We start from the raw sequence: 12,160 nt of genomic DNA on the forward strand, positions 1-12,160 counted from the left end.
CATCAAATCGTATAATAATTAAGAAACATTAACACGATGAATTAATCGAAGTATTTTTTTTTATTAATCGATGAATTAATCTTTCGGAGTATCTTTAAGAATCTTTTGGTTTCTTGGTGAAGAAAAATCTGAATTTGATATTACTACTATAACCCTATTTATATTCATAATTATATTTATAGTTATGCTTAGCATGTTTAATATTTCTAATTTATCTCGAATTTTACTAATGGTATCCATATAATTAATTTTCATGACAATTATGTCCCTTAGCCAAATAATTTTATTTTAATTATATCATTTTAATTTTGACTAATCAAAATAATGATTTAATATATTTAATTATATGTGTGTAATTGATGAGGATAATAATGGCGACATGACGCGCCACGACGTCAGCCACGACTAGACGGCACTTTGCTTGGAAGAGGGCAATAATGCCGACACGATGGGCGCTGACGTCACCCGCTCTCAGACGAAGACTCCATCGTTGTCTGACCCAACGCGCTCCACCGAGGCAGAGGAGAACGACCACCGAGGCACGCCCATACCCTACGGTAGTTCGGTTCCCCACGCAACATCAATGACAATGTCAGATGCCATCAGAGGTACGATCCTACCCCCCGCAGGCAGGCACGTCAGGTAACATTAAATCGCCCTATAAATACCGTCGAGTGCTAAACAGAGAGGGGGGGGGGGGGGGGGGGGACACTTCTTCACTAAGAAAAAACTCCTTCAACATGATCTAACTTAATCGTCGGAGGGGTCGGGCCGAGCTTCCGACCCGACCTTTGTGTAGGGACAAGGGCGAGGTTGTAGCTTCCTAGCGCTGCGAAAAAGCTTTACTCCCCACGCAACATCCTGCCCGGACCATTGTAACCAGCCACCTCAGTTGTCCCGAGGAACGCCGCGCAAGATCCCCGTGCATTCGGACCCAAACCAAGTCGCGTCGGCCCCGAGGCCACGGCATAAAGTTGTTTGCACTAACATTTTTGGCGCTAGAAGGAGGGCCCCGAATGTCGAGTGATCAGCAGATCCACTATGGCGAACCCGCAGCTACGGGGTTGCATCCGGTCAACACCCCAGAAGAACATCTCCTGCGTGAGGAACCTCGAGACGAACGCCCTGCTATGACATCGGAGCGCTACTGGCGGCTGTTCAACGACCCGGGTTTGTCGCCACCCGACGCCCCCGTCGGCCGAAGCCTTCCACGACCTCGCTCATCAGGTTCGAGCACTAGCGGACGCGGTGCAGACTATCATCCCGCTCGTCTCCCACCCGACGCCCCCACATGTAACTAAGCCTCTGCAACAGCGGGAGCCCCCTACTCGGACTCATGCACCACTTCCCGAGCTCCCTACTTCGCCTCGAAACCGAACAGCCCAGCCCGGGAACCAAGAGGCGGAAGGCACGTCGAGTCACCCAGAGCCTGAGGCGCTATCCACGGACTCGACGAACGCCTTGCGAGCCCAATTGCGCCTCGTTAGTCAACGCCTCGACGAAGTACAATAGGAGGTTCGCATGTCAAAAGGAGAGCTCGAAGCGGACGGGCACCAAGGGTCCCCATTCACACCCGAAATACAAGATCAAGTGATTCCACCACACTTCCGGCTCCCCTCGCTGGATGCCTATGACGGCGCTACTGACCCCGCGGACCACGTAGCCACATTTCGCACCCAAATGACGCTATATGGGACTTCTGACGCCTTGATGTGCAGGGCATTCCCAACGACTTTGAGGGGGTCGGCCCGCGCATGGTACAGCGGCCTGAAGACCGGGACCATCACTTCCTTCGATCAGCTCGCCAAAGACTTTGAGCTTAACTTCCTAACCTATGCTCAACCGAAGCCGTCTGTGGCGTTGCTCCTCGGACTCAACCAAAGGGAGGATGAGCCCCTCTCCCATTTTGTGAACTGTTTTACGACGCAGATCTGAGGGCTCTCAGACGCTCACCCCTCTCCGTTGATGCAAGCGTTCATGATAGGCCTGCGGCCTTCCAGGTTCTTCTGATCTCTGGTGGAGCGACCCCCCACGACGGTACCCGAGATGCTCCAGCGAGCGAGCCAGTTCGTCGCCGCAGAGACATGGATGGCCGGGAGGCACGAAGAGCACAAGAGGGTCAAGCTAGAGCCGCCCCGGCAGCAACAATCCGCCTTGTCTCGGCGTAGGTTGGACAGATCCGACCCGCCGGCACCGAGGCCCCCTCTCCCCGCCTTGAACTCGTCCTGAACAGAAATATTTCTCTACATAAGGGAGAAGGGACTGCTCAAAGAGCCCTACCCGATGAGGAGTCCGCGGGAGCTAGCGGACCGATCGAAGTACTGTCGCTTCCACCGGCAGCATGGGCATGACACTGAGCAGTGTCGGGAGTTGAAAAGGCAGATCGAGGATCTCATTCGTAGAGGACATCTCGGCCAGTACCTTCAGCCGGACAAGGAACTTTCTCCGCGCCCGGAAGGTCCCATCGAACGATACATCGATGTGATAGCTAGCGGCCCCGCATCTGGCGGGGATTCCATGACCAGAAGAAAGGCATACGCCCGAGCCGCCCTGGCCGAAGCTCCTAAGCATGGACCCGAGCCCAAGGTTACTTTCCCGGTCGGAGCATCTGACCAATCCGAGCACGACGATGCGCTCGTGATATCGGCCAGGATCGCCAATGCGCAAGTAAGAAGGATCATGGTCGATACCAGGAGCTCGGTCGACATACTCTACTTCAACGCCTTCCAAAAGCTCGGCTTGTCCGGAGACAACATGAAGCCGATATTCTCGGCACTCACTGGATTCACCGGTGATTCGATCTCACCACTGGGGGCAATCACTTTGCCCTTGACTTTGGGAGCCCCACCAAGGTCGAAGACAGTAATGACTACCTTCTTAGTGATCGACCTCCCCGCTGCATTCAACGCCATTCTCGGCCGGCCGACCCTCAACAAAGTTAGAGCCGTCGTCTCAACTTACTACCAAACCGTGAAGTTCCCGACCCACGCCGGAACTGGAGAGGTCACGGGAAGCCCCCGAGAATCCAGGCGCTGCTACCTGACCGCCGTTTCGTTACACCAGAAAGCTAGGGTCGAGCCACCATTGGCGGACCCCCGGGAGGCGAAGAAGCCAGCCCCCCATCCTGAGCCGAGAGGGTCCACCATCGACTTGCCACTACTAGAGGGTCAGCCAGACCAGACGGTCAAGATCGGATCGGAGCTACCCGAGCAAAAACGAAGGTAGCTTGTCGGTCTCCTACAGGAAAATACCGACGTCTTCGCTTGGTCGCCATCTGACATGATGGGCGTCGATCCGAAGGTCGCACAACATCACCTCAACATTTCGCCCGACGCTCGCCCGATAAACCAAAAACCCAGATGGCAGGCCCCTGATCGGCAACTCGTCGTACGAGAAGAAGTGGGTTGACTTTTAGCGGCAGGCTTCATAGAAGAAGTCAGATACCCGCGATAGCTATTCAATGTAGTCCTCGTAAGAAAACCCAATGGAAGCTAGAGGATGTGCGTTGATTACACCAGTCTCAACAATGCATGCCCAAAAGATTGATACCCCCTCCCGAAGGTCGACCAGTTGGTCGACGCAACGACCGGATACGCCCGACTCTTTTATGGACGCCTTCTCGGGATACAACCAGATCAGAATGGCGCCCAAAGACCAAGAGCATACGGCCTTTCTCACCGATCAAGGGGTATATTTTTATAAGGTCATGCCTTTCGGATTAAAAAACACTGGGGCTACATACCAGAGAACGATGAACAAGATGTTCGCCCACCAGATCGGGCGGAACATGGAAGTTTACATGGACGACATGATCGTAAAAAGCCAAGAAGCAGGAGCTCACCTTGCCGACCTGGCCGAGGCATTCACCACCCTGCGCAAGTTCGGCATGCGACTCAACCCCGTGAAGTGTGCTTTCGGCGTCACCTCGAGAAAGTTCCTTGGGTTCGTCATACACAAAAGAGGAATTGACGCCAACCCGGAAAAGGTCCAGGCAATAATCAACATGCAGTCGCCTAAGATGATCAAAGACCTACAACGCCTTAACGGGAGGCTTGTCGCCATTTCTCGTTTCCTTGCCCGATCAGGTGATCGTTGCCTCCCCTTCTTCAGGGCGCTGAAGAACCCGAAAATTTTCGATGGACGACCAAATGCGAGGAAGCTTTCAAACAAATGAAGCAACACTTGGCCAGCCTCCCCCGCCTTGCCTCAGTCTCTCCTAGGGAGAGGCTATGCCTCTACCTGGCTGCCTCCCAGCACGCAGTCAATTCCGTCCTGGTCAAAGAAAACTCCGGCGAACAGCATTCGGTCTACTATGTCAGCCACGTCCTGAACGGGCCCGAGGAGCGATACCCACTGATTGAAAAATTGGCACTCGCGCTCGTCCTGTCCGCCCGGAAACTACGCCCTTACTTCCAGGCTCACCCAGTGGAGGTCATCACCGACCAACCACTTCGGCAGATCTTGTCTAAATTTGATGTTGCAGGACGCCTTCTCAAGTGGGCGGTGGAGCTCGGTGAGCATGACATCCAATACGTACCCAGGACCGCCATCAAAGCCCAGTCCGTGGCCGACTTCATCGCAGAACTAACCCAGATCGCGGACGGGGATCTCGAGCAACCTCCCGAAGCATGGGTCCTACACGTGGACGGATCGACTAACTCAAAGGGCGCCTGCGCAGGGTTGGTTCTACTAGCTCCTAATGGATGCTCGTTCGAGCGTTCCCTCCGCTTCGGGTTCCAAGCCACTAATAATGAGGCGGAATACGAGGCGCTCTTAGCAGGACTCAGGTTGGCCCTCGAAATGCAAGTGGCTGCCATACACGTCCTCACCGACTCGCAACTGGTAGCCGAGCAATTCAACGGCGGATACGAGGCTCAGGACCCAACCATGGCAAAGTACCTAGCACAGGTAAGGAACTTGACCACCAAATTCCCTCATTTTACATTATCTAATGTTTCGAGGGAAGAGAACGAGCGAGCCGACACGCTAGCCAAGCTGGCGTCAAGGCCAGCCCCCGAAGCCCGGCCCGAGTTCGAGGAGCTCCCTGCTCGTGCCATCAAAATCGCAGCTGCGGCCTCGGGAAGTGCGTCGACCACATGGGTACAGGAGTTGCTATGCTTTAAGCGGGACGAGATCCTTCCTCCCGATGAGGTTGCGGCTCGGCGCCTGCGTCGTACGCATGCGTGGTACTCCGAGGTGAGCGGACGGTTCTATAAGCGGTCCTTCACATACCCCCTCCTATGGTGTTTGGAGCCCGACGAAGCTCAGATGGTTCTGGCCGAGGTTCACGAGGGAGTCTGCGGGGAACATATCGGCGGGCGAACCCTAGCGCACAAAATACTTCGCCAAGGTTACTACTGGCCGACCATGTGCCGGGACGCGAAGGCTTATGTACAGCGGTGCAGTTCGTGCCAAGAATACGCCTGCACGCCCCGGCAGCCCGCGGTCCCGCTCACCCCCATCGATTGCGCATGGCCATTCGCGCAGTGGGGTTTGGACCTACTCGGACCCTTCCCGCCAGCCTCGGGACAGCGGAAGTATATCATCGTGGGGGTGGATTATTTCACAAAGTGGGTTGAGGCCGAGCCCTTGGCGACAATCACGGAGCATTAAATTAAAAGATTCGTGTGGAGGAACCTAGTAACTCGGTTCGGTTTGCCCAAAACCATCATTACAGATAACGGGCCTCAGTTCACCGGTAGAAGATTCCGAGAGTTTTGTGCCAGCCACGGCATCCAGCTAAGGTTCAGCTCGGTAGCTTACCCTCATACGAACGGGCTAGCGGAGGTAACCAATCGATCCATCCTAGATGGGCTCAGAAGAAGAGTGTCCGTAGCCCGATCAGTCTGGGCGGACGAACTCCCGAGCGTCTTATGGTCACTACGCACCACCCCAAAGACCGCGACTGGAGAGTCCACCTACAGCCTCGCGTTCAGAACCGAAGCTGTCCTGCCGCCCAAGGTAGCCATTGCCACCCTTCGAACTAGAAGTTATGACGAGAAAGTCTCGAACGAAGGACTTCGAGCCAGCCTCGACGTGCTCGAGGAGCGACGTGCCGACGCGCACTTGAAGGCCCTCTCTTATAAGAGAGCCGTCGCAAGGGTCTACAATAGGAAGGTACAACCCCGACCAATTAAGTTGAGCGACCTAGTCGTGCGCAAGACAGAGGTCAGCGACCTGACCCGAGCGAGGGTGAAGCTGGCCCCCAAATGGGAGGGACCTTATCGGGTCGTCGAGGTAATCCGACCGGGTACATGCCGACTCGCGACAATGAATGGTTCTCCTTTACCGAGAACTTGGAACGTCCAGAACCTTAAGAAATTTTTCGTTTGAGAAAGGAGTTTCTTTGAAGGAGTTTCTTTCTTTGGCATAATGAAAGAAAAAGTTTTTTCGTCTGAGGAAAAAGAAGCTTTTCGTCTAGGAAAGAGGAAGTTTCTCCTCCAAGGAAGAAGAAGCTTTCCGCTTGAGGGAAGAAGAAGTTGTTCGCTTGCGCTAAAAAAGAAACTGAGCAATACACGAGAAGAAGCTTTCCTATCACATCGATGTGTCGCTTACAATGGGACGTCCAGGCAGTCGTCAAAGGGGACGTCCTCAGGCATGTCTACCTCCAGATCCTCGGGGTGGGGAGTGAAGGGATCCTCCTCCACCTCGAGGCCATGATGACGAGCGTGGAAGCGGGACGTGGCGATTCAAAGGACACCCGTCCCATCCACGTCAGCCCAAGTTCGAACCCCTCGGACTTTTTATACGCCTCGAGGAGCTCCTTATCCTTGACGGGTCGGAGATGGACCTCCTCCGCCAGCGCTTCCGAGGCCGCTCTCATCTCGGCCTTCGCCTCCTCCAGCTTTTTGCTAAGGGTGCTCGCCTCCGTCTTCGATAGGCGGAGCTCGGTCCACTCCAACTTTATTGTTTTCTGGAGCTCCTCGTTCGACTTCCTGGAGGCCTCAAGCTCTGACCTGAGGTGAGCCGCCTCCGCCTCAAAGTCCGCTGCGCGCTTCTCGGCGGCCGCTATTGCCTCCGGACCGGCCCTGGCTCGGGCCTCCTCGACCTGGCGGCGGAGTTCGGCATTGCGACTGCCGAGGCCCCCAATGACCCGGCCAGCGTCACGCACCCTATCCATTAGGGCCTTCGCGTAGTGAAGGCCCTACAAGAAGAAAGACAGGTTAGGAAGAACAGCGTCGGGAAAACAACCCCAAACGGGAAGAAGGAAAAGCACTTACCCAGGTCAAGGACTTGGCAGATTTGCCAAGCAAAGCCTCCGAGGGCAGGGTATACAAATCCCGAGTAATGTCGGGATGAAGTGCGCCTCGAAGGAACGACGCGGAGGAGTCCCCTCCGGCCCACACCTTGTCCCCTCGGGACAGGCCTCCCCAACGGGCGACCAGGGGGTCGCTTGCCTCCCCGGTCGGGATCTCACCCACCAGTCGCGTCAGAAATGACTCCTCGTCCCCAGCAAGCAGCCGGCATAGGTGGCGCACGAAGGGGGGGCGCGGGCCCTTCCCAGCCGCCCGCCGACTAGGCCCGGCCTCGCCCCATCGAGGGCCCACTTCAGCCCCCTTTGAAGGTGTTGCCTTCGCCTTTTTCCGAGGACGCTCAGCCTCGACCTCCAACGGTGCATCCTTCGAGTCGGGCTGCGAATCGGCCAACGGTGCTGGAAGGGGGGCCTACGACGCCTGACCGCCCAGGAGCGATCGAAGCTTTACCATCTCTGCAAGGAATAGGAAAAGCATTAGTACCATAATTGACCCACGCAATGTCCGAACCTAGCGTTACTGACGTACCCGGAGGCATCGGGCTGAGACCCGCCTCGACGAGCCATCGCTCGGTCATATTCCGAAGGGCCTGGGAGTTGGGGAGAACCTCTCTAAGTCTTCGCAGATCCCGGCGCTCTGCTTCGCTCAGTCTCGGGACGGTGTTATCGACCCTCCTCGCGGACCACCGGACTCCGAAGCCCCAATCCCTTGCACGGCTGATATAAAAAAAAAAAACCTCCCCTTCCACCCTTTGTTGTTGGAAGGGGCCCCCCCGACTCGGAAGCCTGCCCGGGCAGATAAAAATAACCCCCCGGCCCCTTGGAGAGACGGTAACAGGAACGGAACAGATTGAGGGTGGGGGTGATGTTGAAATGATGGCATTCCCCTAGAAACACCACTAGGTAGCGCTAAGAGTTCGGCGCCACCTGGGATGGCGAAATCCGCCAGAGGGAGATACAGGACACAATGAGGGGGTGAAGGGGAAAACGCAAACCCGCCTCCAGGGCGTCTAGAGTCAAGGTGAAACCCTTCGGGACCGGGTCATACGCCCGTTGTCCCGATTCAGGCGCGCTAAGGATATAATCCTTCGGGATACCATAACGCTCCCGGAGTCCCCCCAGCGATGACCCACTCATGGAGGAGTCTAGGTCATGCGGCCACATCAAGGCCTCGAGGGCCCGCGCCGCTTCCCCATCAGAGGATTCAATAGGGGACAGAGGGGGATGTCCCTCCCTAGCTCCGTAGGAAGGGGTAGAAGAGGAGGAAGGAGAGGATGTCATCCTCATTGACCTTGACTGAGGGTGCTACGGAAAAGGAAGGGCAACGCAGGAGGCGAGGAGGATGAGGAAGATGGCAAGATCCGAAGAAAGAGAACTCGACGGTGAAAGATAAAAGCGAAGCTAGGCGTTCGCTACTTAAAGGGGATATCCCGCCAGAACCAGTGCCCCTTCGTCTCCTAAGAATCGGCGGCAACCCACCCACGCACGTGCATGACCATCACGTCACGTCAGAAACGCCAAAAGACGGCCCGCCTTAATGAAAGCCTAACGTGGCAGCCCCGCTAAAGCGGCAACGCCCTGATGCCTCGATCTCAATGCTCGAAAGCTTGCGGCAAAAGTAACTAGTCCCCTCAGAAAGGAAATCAAATACGGCAGCTTTTCGACTCCCGCTACCACTAAGTAGGCAAGGAGGGAAAGAAACACAAGTGGCTTCTCGGGCCACCAGACCGTGTCATGCTGCTCGGTCGCATGATGCCTGAGACCACACCTGCGCGGCTTGCCCGCCTACGTCGTGCTACTCGACCGCGTGATGCCCGAGACCACACCTGCGTAGCTTGCCTGCCTGCATCGTGCTACTCGGCCGCATGACCCTCGTGACCACGCCTGCACGGTCTGCCCGCCTGCATCGTGCTCCTCGGCTGCATGATGCCCGAGACCACACCTGCGCGGCCAGCCCACCTGCGTCGTGCTCCTCGGCCCCATGCTCCCCGAGACACACCTGTGCGGCCTGTCTGCCTGCGTCGTGCTCCTTGGCCCCATGTTCCCGAGACACACCTGCGCGGCCAGCCCGCTTGCGTCGTGCTCCTCAGCTCTATGCTCCCCGAGACACACCTGCGCGGTCAGCCTGCCTGCGTCGTGCTCCTCGGCCCATACTCCCCGGGACACACCTGCGCGGTCAGCCCGCCTGTGTCGTGCTCCTCGGCTCTATGCTCCCCGAGACACACCTGCGCGGTCAGTCCTCCTGCGTCGCGCTCCTCGGCTCCTTATTCCCCGAGACCACCTCCCTCGCCGTAGCCTGCCCGCCCGAGGCGAGCTCGACCCCACGTCGCTTGAGACTCCTGCGGCACCGAAGGACAAAGCCATGCCTCGAACTCCCCCCTATCGCAGTGACCGACGCATAGCTTCTTCCGGGGGGGAATATGATGAGGGTAATAATGGCAACATGACGCGCCATGACGTCAGCCACGATTAGATGACACTCTGCCTGGAAGAGGGCAATAATGCCGACACGATGGGCACTGACGTCACCCGCTCTCAGACGAAGACTCCATCGTTGTCTGACCCAACGCGCTCCACCGAGGCAAAGGAGAAAGACCACCGAGGCACGCTCATACCCTGCGGCAGTTCGGTTCCCCACGCAACGTCAATGACGATGTCAGATGCAATCAGAGGTACGATCCTGCCCCCCGTAGGCAGGCACGTCAGGTAATATTAAATCACCCTATAAATACCCCCGAGTGCTAAATAGAGGGGGGGGGGACACTTCTTCACTAAGAAAAAACTCCTTCCACATGATCTAACTTGATCGTCGGAGGGGTCGGGCCGAGCTTCCGACCCGACCTTTGTGCAGGGACAAGGGCGAGGTTGTAGCTTCCCAGCGCCACGGAAAAGTTTTACTCCCCACGCAACATCCCGCCCGGACCATCGTAACCAGCCACCTCAGTTGTCCCGAGGAACGCCGCGCAAGATCCCCGCGCATTCGGACCCAAACCAAGCCGCGTCGACCCCAAGGCCACGGCATAAAGTTGTTTGCACTAACAGTAATCCTAAATATTCTAAAAATTTTCCACAGGATCATATCCTTATAAATATGCTATACTTTATGAGCTTATAACTATTGTCATCCATTGATCATATTAGTATAAGACCAAAACGATCTTTACTATATCAATTATAGCTAAATCCATTAATGATCACTAATTTCATGAGATAGATCAATCATGAAATGTGTAGTTTAAAAATTACATGAATGTGATCTACGCATGTTAATTTTTAACTAGTCCAACTTTATCTTTATGAGATTATTAATAACTATAGTTATAATGTACAAACTATAATAAATTGAAGCTTTATTTCTCATCAGAAAATATCTATACATATATAAAATCTAACATAGAATATACAATAAACATATAACAAACTCTCACTAAACTGAAGTTTTATCAAATTCTAATATACGCATATGAGAAATATACTTATGAAAGACCTTGGGTGATACACCTTTTATGAAAAGATATGTGAACATAAAGTTTATCCCTTTCTTTCACAACTAGGAACTTGATGTTAATGTGATTTGACTTCATCAAGCTCCTATTATAGTTGGATTATAAAAGAACTGATTTATTACCACAGTATATGTTTAGTAGTCTTTTAATCCTTTGTACTTTTTGTAGTCTTGTGACAAAATTTCTCAATCAAATTCCATGACTGGACACCTCCAAACATGCTATAAATTTCGCTACCACGGTAGAAGAAGTAATAAGAGATTGCTTGGCACTACGCCAAGAAATCGCCCTACTAGCCAACATATAAATATAGTCCGAAATGAAATTCCTACGGTCTTGGCATCCGGCAAAATCAGAGTCAGAATATCTAATGATCTCCAAATGGACTAATATCCTATATATGAGCATATAATCTTTTATCCTTTTTAAATATCACCTTGATTGACATCCATTAATCCATTTTAGGATTTCTTAAGTATATGCCTAATACTTCAATAATATATATTATATTCGGATGCGTATAAACATATGCATACATTAGATTCCCTATAGATGATACATAGGAAATCTTCTATGTTTCTTAAGTTTCTATATTTCCTTTAGGGCACTAATTGAGACTGAACCTGTCTCCCTTTGCAATAGGGGTGTCTCTTGGTTTGTAATCTTGCATGCCAAACCTTTTGAGTACCTTATCGATATAGCCCATTTGTGATAATCCTAGAATATATCGAGATCTATCCCAGTGTATCTGGATTCTTAATACAAAAGAAATGTTATTAAGATATTTCATCTCAAAATTTCTTAATAGAAATCCCTTGGTTTCGTACAATATGCCTATATCATTTGTGCAAGCATAATATCATCAACATATAATATTAGAAAAATAAATTTGCTCCCATTGAACTTATGATACACGCTATCATCAACATCATTCAACTTAAAACCAAATGAGTAAATTACTTAGTGAAATTTATAATACTATTGATGAGATGCGTGTTTTAAACCATACATGGATTTTATCAATTTACAAACTATTTTCTTTCGGTCTCCTGACATAAAGTATTATGATTGTACTATATAAATTATTTCATCAATGTTTCTATTAAAATACGTTGTTTTGACATCCATCTAACGAAGCTTCAAATCAAAAAATGTAGCTAGAGCCATAATTGTCCTAAAAGAATATTTCATTGAAATCGGAGAGAACATCTCTTTAAAGTCAGTCCCTTCCTTTTGAGTATAGCTATTTTCTATAAGACGTACCTTATACCTCTCCATATTACTATCAGAATATCTTTTGGTTTTAAAAATCTATTTACAATAAATGAGTTTTATACCTTTGAGATAAGTTTCTAAACTTTATTGTCTTGCATAAACTTATACTCTTGATTCATTACTTCAA

General features: G+C 52.3%; 2 protein-coding genes across 2 annotated transcripts; both read left to right on the top strand.

Annotated features, from left to right (window-relative positions):
* Positions 1 to 2,283: 2,283 nt before the first annotated feature.
* Positions 2,284 to 3,225, top strand: LOC135613949 (uncharacterized). The gene has a single exon (XM_065110946.1). It carries the CDS (start codon positions 2,284 to 2,286, stop codon positions 3,223 to 3,225), a length of 942 nt encoding a protein of 313 aa, XP_064967018.1.
* A 945-nt stretch (positions 3,226 to 4,170) lies between these two features.
* Positions 4,171 to 5,613, top strand: LOC135613950 (uncharacterized). Its single transcript, XM_065110947.1, has one exon. The coding sequence runs from the start codon at positions 4,171 to 4,173 to the stop codon at positions 5,611 to 5,613; it is 1,443 nt and encodes a 480-aa protein (XP_064967019.1).
* The last annotated feature ends 6,547 nt before the right edge of the window (positions 5,614 to 12,160 follow it).

The sequence above is a fragment of the Musa acuminata genome, chromosome BXJ2-6 (genome assembly GCF_036884655.1).
Source record: "Musa acuminata AAA Group cultivar baxijiao chromosome BXJ2-6, Cavendish_Baxijiao_AAA, whole genome shotgun sequence".
Classification (NCBI taxonomy): Eukaryota; Viridiplantae; Streptophyta; class Magnoliopsida; order Zingiberales; family Musaceae; genus Musa; species Musa acuminata.